Raw genomic sequence first — 22,018 nt, forward strand, 5'->3', positions numbered from 1 at the left:
TAGCAAAAATGGCGCAGACGGAGGGATCCGTTGTTAAATGGGAAGAAGCCAAAATCATAACACCTGTCCATTCGCCGACACTTGCAGCGACAACCGAAAAATGTGAAATTTATAAGTCCAGCTTAACCAAAAAATGCTTAAATTACAAAGATGCAACCATTTTACCATCAGCTTGGAAGTTTCTAATTAAAAAAGTCACAAGAACACATTAACTAGACGCAAAAGATTGCCTATAGATATATAGATATTGCTATGTTTACATGTACCATTGGCATGTTTTATTTTATTTTATTTTATTTTATTTATTTTTCTATGTTATTTATATTACTTTTGGTTTACGTAGTTGAGCGCGTGAGTTCTATTGTAATCTATTTCAATTTTGAACGGGTTGTTCGAAATAGTATTCGAATATAGTTAACCTGATGATGGCCAGTGGAGTGGCCGAAAACGTTTGTTTTTTTTTATGATTAAATTTAAATTTAAAGTTCTCAGCATGAAGGTGTGTGTGTCTTACAGTTAAATAGAGTCTGAGTGAGAGTAGGAGAAAAAAATAAAATAAAATTTAATTCGAATTTTTACGTAATTCGAACATTGTTGACGCGTCTTTTAACGTTTGTTCGAAATTCGTCACGCATGACGATTCGCAGTTCGATTGTGTTTCTCGTTCTGGTCGGACGTGCTTTTGTTGCGCTCTTCGATAGCGTTGCTTTTTTTGCCGTTTGCTGTCTTTTGCAGAGAAGATTAAAGATTTTTTCAGGTAAATCTTAGTCCATATTGACCCTAGACGTAAGAATTTATTTAATGTTACTTGAAGAATCGGTCCCAGAAGACATCTCGGCGCATCGTTCGATGGTCGTCCGTTTGCGCTTCGGATTCGAATCTTTTAGATTTAAATAGGCAGCTGCGGTGAGCATTTTGCTTTTCTCGGAAGAATTTAAGCACTAATTTAAGCTAGAATTAGTTTATTGGAAGATTTATGATATTTTTTATTTTCAATTTTATTTTGTGTTAATTTTATATGTTCTTCCGTTTCTCTTGGATATTTTAAAAAATTTTTTTGTTCTAAATTTTGATTTAAATATTTGTATTCTATACATGGAACGTATCTGTTCCATTTTGTTTTTGACCTGATGATGGCCTGTTAATCGGGCTGAAAACGTTTGTGTTTTCAATTATATATTCTTCTCAGCAACAGATTAAGGTGTTATATTTCTATGTCTATATTAATTTAAGCTTTTGTACTCACTGGACTAATTGCAAATTTTCTTTTTTACAGAATGAAGACGTTGGTGCGGCTTTGGAGGCGGTGGCGCCGGAGGGAGGGGGTTCCTCGGACGACGCGGAACGAGTCTGTCGTTTCGTGCCGTTGGAGAAGCGGGGGCTCGACGAGCGTGAGGCAGCGGGTGAAGAAGACCTTCCCCAAGTGCGCGTGGCGTGGCATCCTCCCGGAGTCGGGATGATGCGACGCTACACCCTGGGTCCAGTGCACTTGTCCAAGGTCTTCGGGAGTCATCCGGTCACAGACCTTGCTGTGGAAGATTTAGAAAATGACAACTCCTCCGAGTTGACATTTTCTGGTTGGTCGCGTTCTGCCCGTTCTTCTGCGACGGCGACGCCACCGCCTAGCCGAAGTCGGAACGGGGAGGAATCGGAGGAGAGAGCCGCCGAAGTTGAGGGACCGTGCTGTCCGTGTCCGTTTTGTCGCTGCGGACGGCTGCGGTTCTCTTGGCTTAGGCGGTGATCCTCTTCGATTTCCTCTTCTTCACCCGGATGCGACGTTCTTACCGGATTCGACACTTTTCACCCGGACTCGACACCTTTTCCCGGACGTGACTTCTCTTACCCGATTGTGACCACCCGGACGTGACACGTTTACTCACCGGACGCGACGTTCGGCCGACCTTTCTTCCCAAACAGCTGTTATGAGGATTGCGCTTCCGGTTAGGTCGGGTCGGGTCAGGCTAGGCTAGGCTAGGCTAGGTCAGGTCCTTCGCTCTTCTCATAACACTGTTCGGGAAGAAAGACTGTCTGATAAAGGTAATAATATTAACCTTAGGTAATAAATGAATGAATTTCTCGTTTTCTCACTGTCTTTGTGTTTTCTAGGAACATTTGGGAGGGAGAAGAATCTCCCTCCTCAACTTTACCACGAAGAGGACCAAGTGGACAAGTGAATATTTTCCGAAATCTCCGATGGTAAGAACTCTTTCGTTTCATTTTTTAACACATCTTATTCTCGTATCGTAATTTACTGTTTTTCTGTTTATAGACATGCCGAAGAGGTTCTTCGATCACACACACACACACACACACGCACGCACGCACGCACGCACGGACACAACAACACTGTACACGAAGATATACACTATTTAACCTTTACTCGAATTCTCGCACTCACGCACTTACACGTCAAGCGCCTGGTTCTGTGTAATTCCACACAATGAAACAACCTGAACACTCGCTTCCCACAAATCCAACCCCTGGGTCCTCGTCCCGGGAAGTGGAAACGCCAAAGATTAAAACACTTTAAATTGGCGGCCGAAGGGGCTCTGGTAATCACAACTTACATAGATTAAATGGAATTTCACACATTAGCATAAATAATCGTTTTGTGATGAATTTTTCTGTTAAATCTCTGGGAATTTAGTACGGTAAGAAATTATCTCCGCACAAATCTCGCTCGTATTTCGGTATTGCTAACTCTTACGTAAGATCATTAATTAAAGATCTTCGTGCTCATCGTATATTTCGTCACACTTGCAATATGGCAGCTGGTGATTTTTTGTTTCGTTTTGTTTATGAATGGCACTAAGAGAGGATTGTTTTAATTTTACCCATCTTCTGTTTCTGAAGATCCACGATGTGGGCTGGCGGACTGTATGAGACGGGACTTGACATATCAAGTAAGATCGCCCTGGGTTCTTCAACAGCCTGAATTCGATCTCGGAGCGGTAGACCGAAGTCTTAACCGCTCAAACATCCGGCCGCTACCTTCTTATAATAGGTGTTAAAAGTATAACAAGTAGCGACACTTTCATATAAACAGTTTCTTATTGTACACTAGACATTTGCACAGAAATTGTTTTTAACTCGTTTGCAATGTACGGTACTTCTCGTAAGATATTCAAGAGTAATTGCAGATCTACCAATCTCAAAATATTGAGAAAACTGACATTGTTCCTCAAAAAATCTGGCAAATATACTAATTAAATGCAATTTAGTTGTTTCAGTCACTCATTTTGCGATTAATTAATCCCCTAATCTGGCAAACTTTAGACCAAACTTTTGGCATTTCAACGCGAAATCAAATTGGGTGGAAGCTGACAAATTGCATCATTGCTCTGAGAAGTTGACAGGAACCCCAATAGCTAACGGTTAGCAGCTCTAATTATGAAGCACTTAGAATCATAAACACAATGTAATGATTAGTAAATACAAATTTTCTCTGTAATTTCCTGAATTAATGTAATACTCTACGTTGTGAAACTTTGAGGACGTGCTTCCTCTTTCATCTGGGTTGCCCTATACTTAATTCTAATTGGTTTCTAATTTCTGAGTTCCAAAGTTCGTTAACGTCTGACTAGCCTATTGCGCAAATATAAAATAAACTAACGAACGATGTTTGTGTATTGTTCATGAAAGTATTTTTATTGCAGTTGTTTGTTCGTAGTATGTTGATCAAAACCGAATTCCTTGTTTTTAACGCCAAGTTAGCCCCGACTGCAACCAGTACCACCTTATAGGAGGGCTGATCCGACATTGAATCATTGTTTGAAGCTTCCTCCATTGTGTACGATGCATTCTTTCGTAGGTTGTGGCCCCCTTTTCTGTATTTTGCGAGCGCAGCTGATACTCTACAATGTCATTTATTACGTATGCTATTGTATCCTCTATGAAACATTATGGATGAAAGAACTCTTCATTTTGAAAGCAGTTTCATTCTATAAAACGTTAGTGTTGTTTCATTCCAATTGTATCTCAAACATTTTATAATTTTCTCCGTTAGCCCTGCTTTACTCCAAAATCTCCATTTACTTCATGCGTAGAATTATTATAGAATTAATTAATTTTTTTTAGAAATACTAATTATTAATATTCGCACAAAATTAATAATATCATGTAATTTTTTCTTTTTAAATACGGCCACCAGAGGTCCGATAAATTCAATCAAAATGGCGCCCTCCGAGAAGGACGTTCCGGCAGAAACGAAGGAAGAGAACGTTTCTAATAGGGAATGTTCGACGGATCGGTATGATTTAAAACATTTTCCCGGCAGGACAAATCACATGAAAAATTGGCTAGAAGGAACTTTAAATGCAAATCCTACCGATCGTATGAAATGCGAACAACGCGTGTGCGAAGTTATGGAAAAGAGTAATTGATTGTTTATTATATAATCTGATAAATTCGTATACCCAATTTATATACACACGTTGCGGTTGCTAAAATATTTACATTAACTGGCTAACAATGCAAGAAGAATTGTGCCTGACCGATGGGCTGACCACGTGGAGTTTTCCTTGAATCTAACCAAGTACGGTCTAACACTTAATCGGGGTCAACTTTCTGCAGAAGTCTTCCCGGCAGACACCTCTCCCTTGGCAAATTGGCAGTGTGTAAGCATTGCCAAAGACTGACAAAGTGTTTAGGAAATTTTATGTAGGTTTATTCACAGAGAGACAGTCTAACAACCTTTCACAGTGTTGTATACAATAGAGAACCATGACATACGATGGTTCTCTATCGTGTACAACACTGAAAGGTTTTTAGACTGTGTCTCTGTGTTACGCACTACAGTGTTATTAGAAGAAGTCGTTATTGTGTAGGTTTATTCTTAAGAAATGAAGAAAAATAGTAAAACATTCATTCGTTCCATGGTGTCCTCTTTTACAGAGGGTTGCAGATGATGGACAGTTCTTTCGAAATCTTCTATCTGTCAAATCTTGAGCTACAAATGCGTGGTGGTTCCCTCGTTGCCTTCTGTGCTGCAGTTATGTGGGGGAAATAATGCCTCTCGGGAGGTCTTTTAAGGGTAACTGGCCCCTGTTCGGGTGTTAAAGATGTGAAAACTCCATGTGGCTGGCCCGTCCGGGCAAGGTGCGAACCCACAACCAAACTCCCAGTGTTCGGGGAACAGAATCGCTCGGCCACTGGTGGGCTTGGTAAGACATCAAACAAATAAAAATTACATTAACCTAATTGCTTGTCTCCAAGACAACTTCATGGCTTTTCTGGGTTTTTTTTATACACTCCTATTGTTCAGTAAAATAAGGAAGCATTTCCTGACAAATTCTGTACAATTTCTTTACGTCCTTATTTTCAGCAGAGCCTATAGTGCTTCTGTTTGTTGTGTATTTGTACTAGATGTAGGATCTATGAAGATTTATAACGGTTTAGTGTTTTGTGAATGTAGCCAATGTTGTTCAATGTCCTTCAGTCTGCCCATTCATCAGAATGGATTTCTGATGAATTGGCAGATTTGTTTTTTGTTTTGTTTTGGATTACTTTATTAAGAGTTGAATGGTCTTTATTTGGTAGTTTTCTGTTAATGGGACACCAGTTGATATTCAGTTAATGGGACACCAGTGACCAGTTGTAAGATTCAAGCTCTGAATGAGGTGTTTCGCATCACCCCAGAATTGCTGACCCTTTGCAAGATATTCACTTCCAAAAATAAATTTTGAACATGTATCAGTATACTGCTTATTCTACGTGTTTCGCTTATAGTCGTGCACTTCGGTGCTCACTATTGCTTGCACCTCGGCACCCAGGTGGGGGCAAGCCCTCACCCCCCCTAAAACTATATATATAACATCAATTACTCCACAAACAGTCAAGTGGGCTACTCGAAGCTGGCACAGTCACATGGGTAAATAGTTAAATGCAATAGTCTTGGTGGAGCAATGCAGACGAGTATCGTGCATCGGATTAAAGTTATAACTGATGTACCATTAACAGAAAACAACTTTTTATTTCAACAATAAAGTCTCTTGTGTCAATTATCCCTTTTGGCACATTCCAAACACCCTTGGCCCTTTAGTTTTCTGGCCATGACTTTATTGAGTGAACATATCTTTGTCACTGATTTCTTCTTTGTTGATATTTTATGCACGAAGGCCAGCTGACAGTACTTTTCTTGATGGTAATTTATTTATCCTCTTAGTAGACATACGTAAAATTGAACAATGGTATTTCTGCCACCCATTGTACTTCTTTTTTCAAATATTCCAATTCATATGTTGCAGTACAAATTTGTCCAAGCCTGAACACGAAATACATAACAATAGGCATATATGATAGACTGCATATGACAAGAATACCAAGAAGAATTTATTATAGATTCAACAGACTCAATCCATGCACATATTTATTCAGTCATTTCATTTTTTAAACTTGCAATTTGTGATAAATTTTATGACACTTCATTTGCCACCAAATTCTAAGTAATGATATTTTGTTTTCAAATTTCAGTGTAGATACAACACAGTTACAAACTTCAAAATTTTTTGATTTATTAATTATAAATACAATATAAAATATTACGTAATTTATTTTATTATAATTTTGCTTTATCGTCTCATAAAACCTAAAATGTAGCATAATTTTGTCTTTCAAATAAGAAAATTATATTTAAAAATTTTTAGAATTGAACTTTTTGAAAGAAGTTTTCAAAATTTGTCTAACATCCTGTTATCTGAATTTAACGACTCATTAATTACTTGCAATATTCATTTTTAATGTTTTAAATTTTTAAAATCTGTGAAATAATTCTTTTGTACAGAAAAATAGCGGTGAAAACTTTGGAATATCTGTATGTGAATAATTCAAATTCAGTATGAATGCTGCTATAACTATTGAGCTGGTATCACACCTTAAACAGCATTGTTGTACTCATAAATCAAACATTTTTGGTCTGTTTGATAGACACCATCTGTTAAAATTGATCTGCATGTTCTTCACTTGTTAATTAATAAATATTTCCACACATTGGTATTATATGTATGCGTAATAGAAGAAATTGCATAGCTCTAGCCAGTTTTGCCAACGCGAAGGATGTCGAGATCATATGGGATCGAGTAAAGGTCGTCGGGAGGTATCACTTCAATCCGTGGGTATGCAGTGGAAGAAAATGAAAATATTTAAGCAGAAGTTAGTTCGTGAATGCTTAAATGCAAAAGATGCTGAATCTCTTGCAAAGTGTGTGGAAATATGCATTAATTAACAAGTGAAGAACATGCACATCAATACAATTTTAATGGAAATATAATCCATCAGTTATGCATTTTTGTTTACTTATTTTTATTGTAAAACTGCAAACTGCAGATATTGTTATATTTGACTTTATTTTGCTGTATTTAGTATTTGATTTCTTCAAAAATCTATATTTATTTCAAATGTTAACATTTCCATTTTGAACTGCTCTATATCCTGATGGTCTATCAAGTAGACTGAAATCATTTGATTTGTGAATACAACATCACTGTCTGTGATGTGAATAATTCTCTAAATAAACCACTTACTGCATATTTTATAAATTGAACAGATGATGATTATATTTTCTATGAAAAATTATTACAGCAGAACCTTGCATAATGAGCAAATCAAAATTTTTAAAAATGACTCACTTAACAAACGAAGTTTCACGTAATGAGTGACGAGGAGAGCGGAAGTCCCTGATTGTGCGCATGCTTCATCATGTTGTTATCTGCGATTTTTTTTTTTTTTTTTTTTGTTTTCTGCAAGTCAAATTCGCATTCCAGGTTGGTTCATTTCGTGCTAGAAGAAAAGATGATAATGATTCATGTTCCTTAACAATGTATATTGTATAATTTTCTTTTAATAAACGTTATATGTAAAATACCGTATTTATTCGCGTATAAGATGACCTCGCACATAGGACGAGGTGTGACTTTAAAGATCAAAATAAAGAAAATTAGGTTTATTAATACAACTCTAATTTTATTTCATTTAATGACAAATAAATTATCATCAAATACACATATTAAGACAAACAATCATGTTTTCTTGACACTATCACCTTTTGTCTGCTCGACTCGCCCTCCGAAGCTTTGTTACAATTTTTTTTCATTCTTACTCCATAATGCATCGTCCTCTGATCCGTCGAATGAATTTAAAATGCAGTGTTTCCCGAATGACTGCTACAAGCTTTTGAAGATTGCTTTTCCACACACCTGATACCCATGTATCAAAACTAAAAGATTATAATGCACATGACAGGAAAAAGTTTATTTTTAATGATTCAGAATGTACAAATATTCATTAAAAATACCAATTTAACAAATATGAAATAACTACATTTATAATCATTACTAAATGACCAGCTATTTTCGGATCATCTCTTTAAAAGCGACATTCACCTTGACCTCGATAGCACTATGCTATGATGGCATCGTGAACTATACACGATTTACAAAAATTATTTCAAAAATGCAAAGATCCTTCGCTCGTGCGTATAGGACGACCTAGGTTTTTGAAGCAGTGAAAAATGAATAAAAAGCTCGTCTTATATGCAAGTAAATATGGTATTTGAGTATTTTTTTCGGCATGGAATGCATTATCATATTTTACATTAATTTCTATGGAAAAAATTGTTTTGCTTAACGAGTGTTATGCATTACGAGTAAGGTTCTGGAACGAATTATGCTCATTAAGCGAGGTTCCACTGTATTTGTTAAATATTTGGTGCAAATATTTACAATTAATGCTATTATTTTTACAGGTCCTCTGGTCAAATTAATGATTAGTGCATTACACAGTTCAGGTTGGTAAGTTCATGTTTTATTTTAAAAATTTATATGATATTAAATGTTAAGCTAATACAAGCAAGAGATATTATAATTTCAATGAAAATAATGGTCTAACTATTTATATGATTTATCTTATTCTCTTTTGTATATTGAGTGATTCAGTGGACAACATGATTTATTATAGATAACAGTTTAATAATTTATTTCAGTGATTTTGATCTTAAACGTCATGTGGTATGCGAACCTTGCGATGATGTAGTAAGTGGAGGTTACGATGCTGAATTAAATCAAGTCATAATATGTCAGAATGTGGCCAAATCATCTGGAAGAGTGCAAGGAGCAATGAGTCATGAGTTAATACATATGTTTGATTATTGCAGAGCTAATATGGATTTTAAAAATTTGGACCATTTAGCTTGTACAGAAGTAAGTGTTCAATTATAATATAAATTGACTATAAAATTTGAACTTTGCTTGTATTGCAATTGGAAATCTAAATTGCCAGATAATGTTTTGAATATATTTTAAATTAATTAAAGAAACATAATTTGGAATACAGGTAAATGATTAGGCTGCCATCTTAACATTATTAAATTTTAAAATTAATTCTAATTATCAATCGTAATGCAAGATGATAGTCTGACTACCTTTAGACTAAATTGTGGTTATAATTAACGTAAAATAAACCCCAAAAATGATTATTTTTTAAATTAAATAAATGAAATTTATGACAAAGTAAAGTTATACATTTTGATAGAAGCTTTCTTATTACACATTCTTCACATCAATATTTAATTAAATATGAATAAATAATATTGACAAGTTGATTTCAGATTAAATCTATTGTAACTTAATTTTATTGCTTATTGAACTTTATAAATTTTAAAACTATAAAAAGTTCAACAAACAATAAAATTAAGTTTCAATAAATTTAATGAGATTTATATCAGGTTTAAATGCTAAGATTTATAAAAAATGCACTATTTTCTTGTAGAAATGGTACAAGCAAACTCCAAACCCATTCTTGAATTGCCTAATTTAAACTGTTATGGACTTGTGGCATTTGGATAAACTAAAAATGACTATAAAAACTCAAAAACATTGTCTGTTCTAGGTAGAATGGGAAGTAATTTTATTCTTTTGTCAATAAGCAAAATTACTAATTTTTTTTGATGAATTTCAGGCTTAGATATTATGTATCAGGCAATTCTAGTTTTAACAAATGCCCAGTTTTCATAATCAGTTTCCAATATACTCGAATTAAAACAGAATAATTTGTTTTTAAACAATAAGAATTTTTATTTGGATTCTTTTAAACTTTAAACAGTTATATATATATTTTCATATTTACATCAGTAAATTTTGTTATGAAATTTGAGAATTTATAATTATGATTCTATGCATTTATGCATAGAATCATAATTATAATTCTAATATAATTATATTAGAAATTATAATTCTATGCATTTTCTATGCAAAATTTAAAATCTATGCATATATATGGAATATTGGAATGTGAGAAGTGCGAAATGTGAAATAAAATGAAATATGCTGTTAGTCTATAAGTTCTCACAAGATAGGCTGTTGTGACATTTGGAATTGCATTTTAGGCTATTTTTTTACCTAAAATGCAATTCCAATTTCAAACATCAGTTCGTGTAGCTGTGCTTTTTTGCACAGCTACATGAACTGACGTTTAAAAAACATCTGGCCATCATAACAACTGCCGCTGTAGTAGCTCTCTGCAGAGAAACTGACTGTGTTTTGTCAACATCCAAGAAGTCTAAATTTTTATTTTTATGTCTCAAGATCAGATTTTGAGAATAAATGATTTTGTAAACTGTTCTTATTATCTAGTTTATAAGCTACATCTTGCTTGATTATTTCCATAACAATACAGAGTAGGTTTTGAAGACCCCCTTTTGCCTTTATCCACATCTGGAATATCACTGACTTTTGCTTGAGGATAACTCTTGTATGGTATTGTTTTTATATACTTAGCTTGCTTCTCTAAGTTCTTACATGCATTTTTCTTCTGAACTAATTTTGTTTTTTTACAGTCTACACCAACTACTTTTTAGCCATAACCATGCTGTTTTTGGAAAATGGCCAAGAGGGATCTTAAACATCTTTGAGAGGTATCCACAGATGACATAAATCTAGGAATTACATTTAAAACAAGTATGCATGCTAGTTCCCTCCTCCTTACAAACAATTCAAACGTTATTTAGAGTGGACTATTCCATGTGTGTCTTTTTCATCCTTGTTTGCTTCCTGCAAAGAGATGCCTTCAGCATTAGTATAAAATGGAAATCTACTTGTTGATAATTTGGATTTCATTTTCTTCATAATGTAAAATTTGTTTCAAATCCTTTTCAGCACTATAACTTCATAAAGCAGAAATGTTTACTCTTTGTTCTATTCTAAATTTTGCTTTTTAAGGTGTTTGGTTTATACCTGAACACGTTGCTCTGTTTTTCATAAACTGTATGAAATGCAATTCAGTCTGCTATTCAGTTGACTGTGCAATATTGGCTTAGAAACCAATCCCTTTTTTTCAGTTTACATGCTTTGCAGATTACAAGAATAAATTAATAATTTCTTTCATTACATTAATACAGGGGTTTCCAACCTGTGGGGCGCGCCCCCCTAGGGGGCCGCGAGACTGTTGCAAGGGGGGCATGCAGCTGTTTCCAAAATATCATTTTCGAATACAAACCAAAAAAGTCGAATAGGTGTCAAAAAATGAATCAGCAAAATAGGTATACGTAATCCACAATCCTCGCCGCGAATTTTTCGGGTACAAATGCTAAAACATCCATCCATACTCTTGCTGGAACAAAAACATCTCGCTTTCGCGTTTGGAGCCGAGCGCCGGCGAGGCGAGGAAACAAAAGACAAGCACTCGGAACATCCCGGGTATTCTCATGCTTACTCGCGCCAAACTTCAGTAAACAGAAGCATCTGTTTTTTTTCTGTTGTCTATGAACAGAATTAGTTCGTTAGTAGTGCTTGCAATAACCACGTTGATATATAGAATGAAACACTTCGCTTTGGTAACTTCTAAATTAATATTGAGGTAAATTTCATAACTGTTATAATAGTACATTATTTTTAGTACATTTAAAATTATTATTTCTTATAATAAATAATTATTTTTTTATGTATATTTTTACATAATATTGTATATTATTTTGTAGCCCATTAAATAAATTATAATATCAGTTGAGTATTTATGAAATTAGATTGTTAGAAAAATTAAGGGGGCGCAACAATTTTTTAAAGGGGGCGCAGGTACAAAAAGGTTGGAAACCACTGCATTAATATACGAGGGCTATTTTTTAAATAAGGTCCGTTTTTTAATAAGAAGAAATATACTGTAAATATCGTTAAAATATATTTTTTTCTATATTCTACATACTTTTATCTACTTTTCTACATAATTTCCATTTTGTTTAAACATTTGTCATACCGCTCAACAATTTTTTGAATTTCGACTTCAAAGAAATCTGCCGCCTGTCAAGAAGCCCAATCCACGACTGCAGTTTTCACTTCTCCTTCGTCGTTGAAATGTTGACCACCAAGGAACTCCTTTAAGTATCAAAACAAGTGAAAATCACTGGGTGCAAGGTCTGGACTGTGTGGATGATCATATCGAGTCAAAACGATAAAGCACTGTTTAATCTTTTTATTTTGTGATCGTCAGAAAGCAGTCTTGGAACACACCGAGAAAACAATTTTTGATAATTCAGTTTCTCCGAAACAATGGTATACAAAACTGATCTTGAAATCTGTGGAAATTCAATTGATAACGTTGAAATCGTGAATCGTCGGTCCTCTCGAATTTTGTTATCCACATCACGAACCAAATCTTCAGAAATCAGAGAAGGTCGACCAGGGTGTGGCTCATCATGCACATTAACTCGTCCATCCTTGAACATTCTTACCCATTTTCGAACTTTACTGTCACTCGTAGCATTATCACCGTAAACTTCACAAATCTGACAGTGAATTTCCACTGCTGCCAAGTTTCTTGCATTCAAGAATCGAATAACAGATCATATCTCACAGTCGGCGGGAGACTCAATTTTCTTAAACATTTTAAACTTTTACAGCTCAGCATACAGACAGACGATATGGCTGCAAATGGCGTCAAAACGCGCGCCAAGCTTGCTCGGAGCAGAAGCATATGCATACTGCCGTGATTGCGCATTATTCTCACTTTTATTCACAAACGGACCTTATTTAAAAAATAGCCCTCGTATATATATTTTTTTATTAATGTGTTTTTCCATCATGATCAATCACAATGCGTAATGTATCTATGGCATCGTAAACCATCTCAGCTGGTAATGATAGTGAATAGTATCGCTGCCACTTTTCTCGGTGACCTCATCACACCAGAAATCTTGATTGTGTTGAATCTTTTAATTCTTCTATACTGTAATGAACTTCTTTTCAGCATTCTTTGCTTTAACAATCTAAAAACATGATGAGATATTAACAAGTTCAGGCTGTAATGAGAAGTTTAAAGGCACAAAAACAATCCAAATTGCTCATTTCAATAGCTCTTTAAAATAAACTGGAAAATAAAATCCATGTCTTATTTGGTTTCATTCAGCCTCAAGACCACCAATACATAAAATGCAATGCTACCAAATGTTTTTTCACACACAAGAACAAAAAACATGCAATTTTATAAAATTTTAAAATTTGATGAGAACATTTAATTTTTATATATACTTTTTATCATCATCATCATCATCATTTATGAGTACTTGTATGAGATCAGGTGCATTTTAGTTCTGTTAGGCTTATTTTTGCCTGTAATGTATATAAATAACAAACTCGCACATCCAGTCATCAAACACTGGATATATATTTTGGATAACTGTTAATTATTCAAATTGGACAGAGGTCTTGATAGTGTAACTGGTAACTGGTAATAGTAAGCAGAAGTTATTGGTTTGAGTCTCACATCACATCTATCTTTCTTCCATAATATTCTAAGCTGTTACATTAAATGTAATTATTAAAATTAGTATGAGACAAAGCTTACCTTTAGATCAAATTACTATGGATAATTAATATTTTAACCAAAAATATATCTTGAAAAATCTGGCATTTAATGATTTAAAATTTTAACTTCGTATATTCCATGTTCCAATATTCATTTGTATCCTGCCAATGCTAGAATGGCCGAAAACATTTGAAAAAATAAATTTGGGTTTCTTTAGTGTTTTTGTATGATTGGAAAATGATTATTTTTTTAAATTAAATAAATGAAATTTATGACAAAGTTATACATTTTGATAGAAGCTTTCTTATTACACATTCTTCACATCAATATTTAATTAAATATGAATAAATAATAATGACAATTCTAATTTCAAATTCTCAAAATATAATCCATAAAACTACTTTGATTAAAATCCATCATTTTGAGAATTTGAAATTAGTAACTTATTTTATGGATTATGACTCTACGAGATTTATGCCGATCTCAGAATATAATAAATTTTACAGATACGAGCATCTAATCTATTGCACTGTTCGTTTCTTGGTGCAGTAGTCGACGGAGTAGCATCACCAATTAACATAGCAAAACGGCATGCTGTAAGTAGATAAGTTACTTTTGTAATTTTTTAAAATACTATTATAATTTTTCTTACATTTTCTAGCTTTTAATTTAAACTTATTTACATAAATTAACAAACTATTGATTTTTATACTTACATATTTTATTTCATCTATCAAAGGTAGATGATTAATAATATAATTTAAAAATATGAAAATTACAGGCCTCGGAACAGATGGTTATTCTCGCTATTTTTAATTTAGTCACTTTTTCTCGGCTATTTTGGCGATATATCACCATTTCTCGCTTTTTCTGCTGTTATGGGCAATGACATTTTTATGATGCCGAGTTGTCACGTGCTACTTCATTAATTGACGTTTAAGTACTTAAATTGTGACACCCATAATGTCTTTCTCTTGTTGCACATTGAAAACTTCATGTTATTACATGACTTTTGAGGTCTTAAAAATGTTAGGTATGCAGTATCGTAAATTTGAGAGAGCACAGTCTATTGTCGACAAAAGTTTTTTATAAAGTAGTGTTTTAATTCCTTCCAAGCCCTTCACAATTAACCTTCATATCTTCAATTTGAAGGCAGGTGTTAACAAAACCAGTTTAAAAATGAAAACCAAGTGCAAAAATAGAATAAACAAACATAATTTAAAAGGACACTTATTTATCTTTTTTCAAGTTAATAATTTATAAAATTAGGAAAGTTTATTAAGGAACAACTTAATAAATTTATAGCTTCATAACAGATTACAGGATTTATTGATGAATAATAAATAAACACAGTGTTTTACTTTCCCAGCTCGTTACATATATACGTTATGGACCAAGTCAGTGGTTCCCAATTAGTTTTACCTGTGTACCACTTCAAGAAAGAGCTCAAACTCGCATACTCCTTATAGCAGAAATTCATATTAATCCATAATAATAATATAAATTTGAAGGTAATTCTGTCTGTCTGTTACCTTTTCATGTCCAAATCGCTGAACAGGTTTTAATAAAATTTGGCACAGAGATAGTTTACATGTTGCAAGATGGACATACGCTACATTTTACTGCGAGAAAATATCTTACTCCCACGAGAATCAATTCTTCTCTCCCAATAATTTTTTTTTATTTCAAGAAAAGGATCGATTCTAGCCCGATTTAGAAGCGAGATGTCGCAACTGATTATTAAACTGAGTGAAGTCTCATTATACTCTGCGAGAAGTCTCGTTGTCGCGTGCGAGAAATAAGTGACAAATATTTTCAAAATTAATTTCGCAAACACAAATTGTGTTAATTGTACAATTTTTGTTTCTTGCATAAGAACTTCATTTAGGTATTGTCACAAATGCATTTTTTTTGATAAAATTTTGAGAATATTTTTAGTTATAAATAAATGAATTTGTGCATTCGACATCATGTTGTAAATTGCCGAATTTTTGATGGTCCACCCATTATTTTTTTGGTTGCTTCATCTCATGGATTTAAACTTTAAATTGACCGATTTTAGATTGCCGTGCATACCCCTTCATGCAATTTCTCATACCCTGGGGGTACGTGTACCACTAATTGGGAACCGTGGGACCAAGTGATTAATATGGGATTATTCAAAGGCCCAGTCATTATGAATAATGACAAAGTCAGGCATTGTAATAAATTTCAGATGTTTTAACATAATTTATCAAATTGACTGGTCATTATGAATACCTCTATCACCTAGTCGGGCAAAGTGATGATAATACATTGAGGAGTGATCATCCAACATACGCTAGCCAATCAGCACTTGCATCTGAGTTGCGCATGCGTATTGCGCTTAGTACCAAATTTTAAATTTATGCGACCAGTCTTGTGCGACATTTTAATTTTACTGGAGGCCAATGCTATAATCGATGCTGCTGTGAAATTGGTTGCAAATGTAATAGATGCAAATGCTACGAAGAAAAAAATTACGTAATTTCAAATGTCATCAAAATCTAAATTGCTTGAATAAATAAACTAAAAAACATTTAATTTTTTATATAAGTTATACCAAAAATGAAATTCCAGAAGTTTCTTGTAAGTTGATTTTTCATTAATATTAGTTTAATTGGTAAAATTTTATCTACGTACTGTACACAGTCATGGCAGCGGTTGTGACTGTTTGTGCTCCTGACGGACTCCTCCTGAGGGGGAGCTGCCGGCAGGCAGCCGATTGTTTAACGTCACTAGTTATTGATTCATAGTAGTTCTTGAACACACATATTAATAACTAGTGATGTTAAACAATTGACGGCCTGCCGGCAGCTCTCCTCGAAGAGGAGTTTGTCAGGAGTATGAACAGTTGCAACTGCTGCCATGAGGGTGCACATAGGTAAAATTTTCCATTTAATTAATATAGTTAATAGTACTTAGCTTTAAAAGATTACAGGTTGTTTTTAAAATACTTTGAAATAATTCACAAAAGATAAATATTTCTAAATGAAATAATTAGAGTTTTTTTAATCAAATTAAAATATCACACAAGATTAAGTATTGGTCGCATAAATTTAAAATTCGGTACTAAGTGCAATATGCGTGCACAACTCAGATGTGAGTGCTTATTGGGCTAGCGTACATTGGACGATCACTCCTCAACGTATTATCATCACTTTGCCCGACTAGGTGATAGAAGTATTCATAATGACTGGTCAATTTGATAAATTAATCAATATTTATCAAACTGCACACCCATTTTAGTCATTCTTCATAATGACCGGGCATTATGAATAACGTCCTATTAATCACTTGGTCCATAACATATAAAACATGGGAAAATATTGGAATCATGTCAAATTTGACCCTCTTCAGTTTTTTGCAAATCTCTGCATTTTGAGACCTCCCGAACCTAAACATGGCAAAAATTTCTGTGTGTTGGTATCTATTTTATTCATTATCCCAGAATGGGGTAATGATTAAGAAATGAAATTTACCATTGTGTGTAAAGGGCATTGATGCTATTAAATTTTAGTGGTTATAGAATCAAGGAGTGGGAAGATAGATAGAGGTCACATATCATAACTCAAGTGGAATCACACTTCATGAAGATTTTACTCGTTATTAGCATTTATAATTTTATATAAAACTCTTCTCCACCCTCAAAATTAAATTATTTGCAGTTTTGCAATTATTAATAATATAAAAGTTGTTTTTTAAACAAAACCTCGTAATGGATGGCACTGCAAACTAATTTTAAATTTGTTCTGTTACGTTGTTGTGTTTTCGGCACAAAAGTTATGCATTTTCTTTCTGAATTTTTTGTTTAATGAAATGTCTCGTAAGTTTTAATAATTCTGCGACTCCAAAAACATTTTTCTAATTAATAATTTCGACCAATTAAAAATTTTAATTTGCAAAATTTAAGAAAATAACTCATTAGAAAGAATGGTAAATATACAAGCAATTTTTCTCTCAATTTTTTAAAAAGAGACTTGCTGTATATCTTCTAACTTAATGGACGCCTCCTGCGCTTATTAGCCTAGGGTTATGTTCTACAAAAAATAAAAGAAACTGAACAAACAGATCAAAATATACAGATAAAGCAAAAGCTAATTAACAACCCCTTCCACTAATTTTGGCCAATCGACTTGGATACGACTCACTCAAAAATGAAACCAGAAATTCCAAGTTCCAGTTTTGGTTTCGCCAGAGACTAGAGTCTATTAGTCTTCACTGTAAGACTGCACTTATGCAAATGCAAGAAGAGGGAAAACTCACAAAAATGAACTTTTCAGACCAGAATTTGCGATCGTGACACCGTTTATGCAGAAGCGAACACAAACATCTAGACCCCGTGCAAGCATTAGTTCTAAATTATGCTGCCATGGCAAACGGTTCCAATAGCCAGAAGCTTGACTTGTGCTATTTTCTGGTCATAATTACAAATTATGATTGCTTTATTCATAATTACAATTACTTAATAATAAAAATAAGTTATTGTCCTTTAAACAAAAGAAAACGTTCTCAAACTAAATCATAACATCAAATGAAATAAAACCCATGAACATAAAATAACATTTTGACTCACTGCCTTACAAATAATGTATATTATCACGGCTAACTAATTTTACTTCGGTCGCTTTTTCCTTGCCGGGAGTTACTATTCTCACTTATTTTCTGTTCCGAGGCCCGAAATTATAAAACATAATGTATATATGATTTTAATTGTTATTTTTATCTTATCTATTGAAGTTATGATACATAAATTTAATAAAATATATACAATAGAACCTTGTTACCCATGCTATGGCATAAAAAATTTACCGTATTTTACGGACTATAAGACGCACCTTAATTTTTAAGCAATTTTTAAAAAAAAAATACCTATAAGACGCTACGGACTATAAGACGCACCTGAATTTTGGAAGCAATTTTTCGAAGAAAAAAGTGCGTCTTATAGTCCGTAAAATACGGTAATTAGAAAATTGAATCCTTACCATAAATTTATTTATTACAGTTCTTATAGCAAAGAAATTCAGTACAAGTGATGTACAAAATTAATGGATCATTTTTACTTGAATAAGAGTAATCAGAGCATGATGATGCATATTTATATCCAATGTTGTTGCAAATTACAGTATATAATCTATTTGGAATAAAATTTATCATTTTTTAATGTTATAGTTCTACATAAGCTGCATGATTAAGAAGCATAAAGGAAAAATTTGTTAAAAAATATCTTAATTTTATTTTAGTTATGTCTTTGCCATCTGTCAAGCTTGATATATTTCTAATGTTTATTTCTGCTGTAGTTAAAGGTTTAATATTCCGTGAAATAATTGTTTTTTTTTTTTGTAAATTTACATGTAGCATTTAAACTTAGCAAAAATTTTCTCAATATTATACCTTTTGAGAATCTAGAAATGCTTTGGTCTTTAAATATGAATATTTTAATTTTGTTTGGGTAATATTCGGGTAAACGGTAAAAGAAAAATTTGGTAAATTTAATACATTCTGATTTTGATATACTACTCGGTTCCAAAAGTAAGCTACTGATTTTTTATTTCAAAGTACACAGAGTTACATCAAAGTACAACCCTTGTGAAGTCACACGGCGGTTCCAAAGTTTTTTTCCACCGGTCGTAGCCGTACTCGAAGTCGTTTTCTGTAAGGGTCGGTTACAACTTTTTTGATTTTTTTACTGTCCCGAAATGACAACCATTCCACTTGGATTTTATCTTAGGGAATAGGTAGAAGTCGCACAGAGTTAGGTCCAGGCTGTAGGGAGGTTGTGGGAGATGGGAATTTTTTCTTGGTTAAAAACTCTTGAATTGATAGTGCTGTGTGAGCAGGCGCATCATCCAATCTTCTGCAACATCCCCGCAGAGCTGTTTGACCCGTTTTTGAAGTCGTTCCACGACATCTTTGTAGAAGGCCCTATTAACCGTCCATCCCGAAGGTAAAAATTCTTTTTGCACAATTACACGGCTGTCGAAAAAAACGACGAGCGTCGTCTTTACCCTGGATCTCTGTGCAATCTAAACACCGTGTTTCTTGATAAAGTGGCATCTCCTTAAGCTTCGGTTAAATCTGCAAATGTTTTGGTTGCAGATTTCTTGAGTTTCACACAAAACTTTGATAGTGTAATGTTGTTAGAGATTTTTCAGAGATTGTGCACATTTGACTTAATTGATCTACTTGAAACAGGTCTATATATGCTGCTAAGATATCTAGTAATGTGAAAATACCAATTAATGATGTGTTAAGCTAAACAGTCATTAAATAAAAATTCAGTACACTTTTGGGACAGACCATGTATGCGTTAATGCAAAAATCTGATGTAATTAAAAATACCGCTTAATTAGTTAAAATTCCAAGATGGATTATTCGGAAGAAATACTAAATTAGCATGTCTTCACAATTTGCAAAGTATGAATAGTTTTTGGTTTAAGATTTACCGATCTAAAAGTGTTTTTATCGAATTACAACAAAATTTTATGCATAATAATAAAATAACGGCATGTTTATTTACGCATTTTCTTTTCTCATACAGGATTGTGTGAAAAAACGAGCAATCTATTCCGTTCTGGCAGTACGCGAACGTGACGTACGAGGAAGCCAGCAAAGCGGTAGAAAGAGTTTTCGCCAAATGTTACAACGACTTAGAACCGATCGGTCGGAGAATAAGACGCAAGTCTCTCGACATGGAAAAGGCTTACAGAGAACGATATCATTACGGTTACGTAGATCCTTGATAACTAGAATGGTATTAATCATTTGTATTCTTAATTAGGTTTCCCGAATTAACGAAATTGTACAGATATAGAACAATAAATTTCGGGTAATTACTAAATTTATGCTCTAGAATATTGCATAATCTTATCATTATTGAAAAACATGATCATCCTGCATATGCTGTGCGCTTACAGTTAAAGATTAGATGTTCACAGCTCTCTGTAGAAAAAACTATTTGGCAAATCTCAATCAAATTTGGTATCATACTGTCCCAAATAGTTGATTTTGGGAAAAACTTCAAAATTCAACTGCTAGGGCATAATTGGTGCTGCTGTCTCCTAAATATTATATATGTTTTCCAACAAATTTTGGGAGTTAAAGGTCAACGTAAAATGAAGTACTGTAAAATATTTTTTGCTATCGTTAGGATGTAAGTCATTTAACTTATTTATTGTAATCATTTTGGCTGTTTTCTGTTTTAACAGTTAAATTTGGAAAAACTATTAATCAACGTTGCCAGTGTCCCAGTTTTCCGGAATTTTTTTTACTTCCATATAGAGAAAGGACTTTATTCTAAAAACTGTTCCTATGATGATGTACCTTTTTCCGTATTTGCCCAGGTTTCTGGGGTAACATTTACACTTTCCTGTCCAATTTTTAAAAAAAAAATTCTGTTAGATTTTGATGATTTTGGTGTCAAAATGCTCAGTAGAACCCTGGCATGTGCTTAATTTACTTTTTGGAAAATATAATTAACTCTGAAAAAAGATATATTTGTGAAACGAAAGTGTTGACTTACGCCTCTTTGATACCTACTAACAAAAAAGTATTTTGACATTTTTGGGTGCTGTTTTTTTGGAATGTAAAGTCAGACAGTTGCTTAATATTTTGCAGAGTTTGGTGGATTTCGGCTGAACTACAGAAAAGTTATCAGAGTTCAAAGAAAAAGAAACGAGATTTATGTCCCTCGTCCCCACTAGATGGTGTCACGTTACCTAGCTCTTCGGTCGCCTGTGCTGTAACTGCATACACAGGCTTGTACCGATGTAATTTCCTTTTGTCAACGTGAAATTGTAATTAGAGCTTACGTGATATGTGAGTTGAGCGTAACTGCTAACACAGCAGTTATGCTCAACTCCTTCCTCTCAATTCTTATTGAAATAGTTATATTTGGAAATTTTCAACTTTAATGTGTGTTTTTTAGTCATGTCAAGCAACTTGCTGACGTTATGTTTCTCTTGATCTTGATCAGATACGGTTCCCTCAGTCGAGACTGAACAAAATCTCACTTGCGGAGTAAAAATACACATCTTATTGCATTTCCCGAAATTGAAACATCCCAGAATCTTTCGAGAAGAACTCGTTTTGTCTCTGATTTTATCCCCAAGTATCTTAAACCTTAACGTTAATGGAAGTTAATGGTTCTATCTACTTCCGTTTCTGAGAATTTCTGGCAAGGGATTTTCTATAAAAAAAAAAAAGCACGTTA

General features: G+C 33.6%; 1 protein-coding gene across 1 annotated transcript; it reads left to right on the forward strand.

Annotated features, from left to right (window-relative positions):
- The first annotated feature begins 4,152 nt into the window (after positions 1-4,152).
- On the forward strand, positions 4,153-20,647 carry LOC136970023 (mitochondrial inner membrane protease ATP23 homolog). The gene is given in 6 exon segments (XM_067264390.1): positions 4,153-4,374; positions 8,741-8,786; positions 8,978-9,194; positions 14,295-14,384; positions 20,348-20,395; positions 20,397-20,647. Coding segments are annotated over 6 exon segments (756 nt in total). The 5' UTR covers positions 4,153-4,172; the 3' UTR covers positions 20,550-20,647.
- The last annotated feature ends 1,371 nt before the right edge of the window (positions 20,648-22,018 follow it).

The sequence above is a fragment of the Centruroides vittatus genome, unplaced genomic scaffold (assembly GCF_030686945.1).
Source record: "Centruroides vittatus isolate TY-2023 unplaced genomic scaffold, ASM3068694v2 contig_1042, whole genome shotgun sequence".
Classification (NCBI taxonomy): domain Eukaryota; kingdom Metazoa; phylum Arthropoda; class Arachnida; order Scorpiones; family Buthidae; genus Centruroides; species Centruroides vittatus.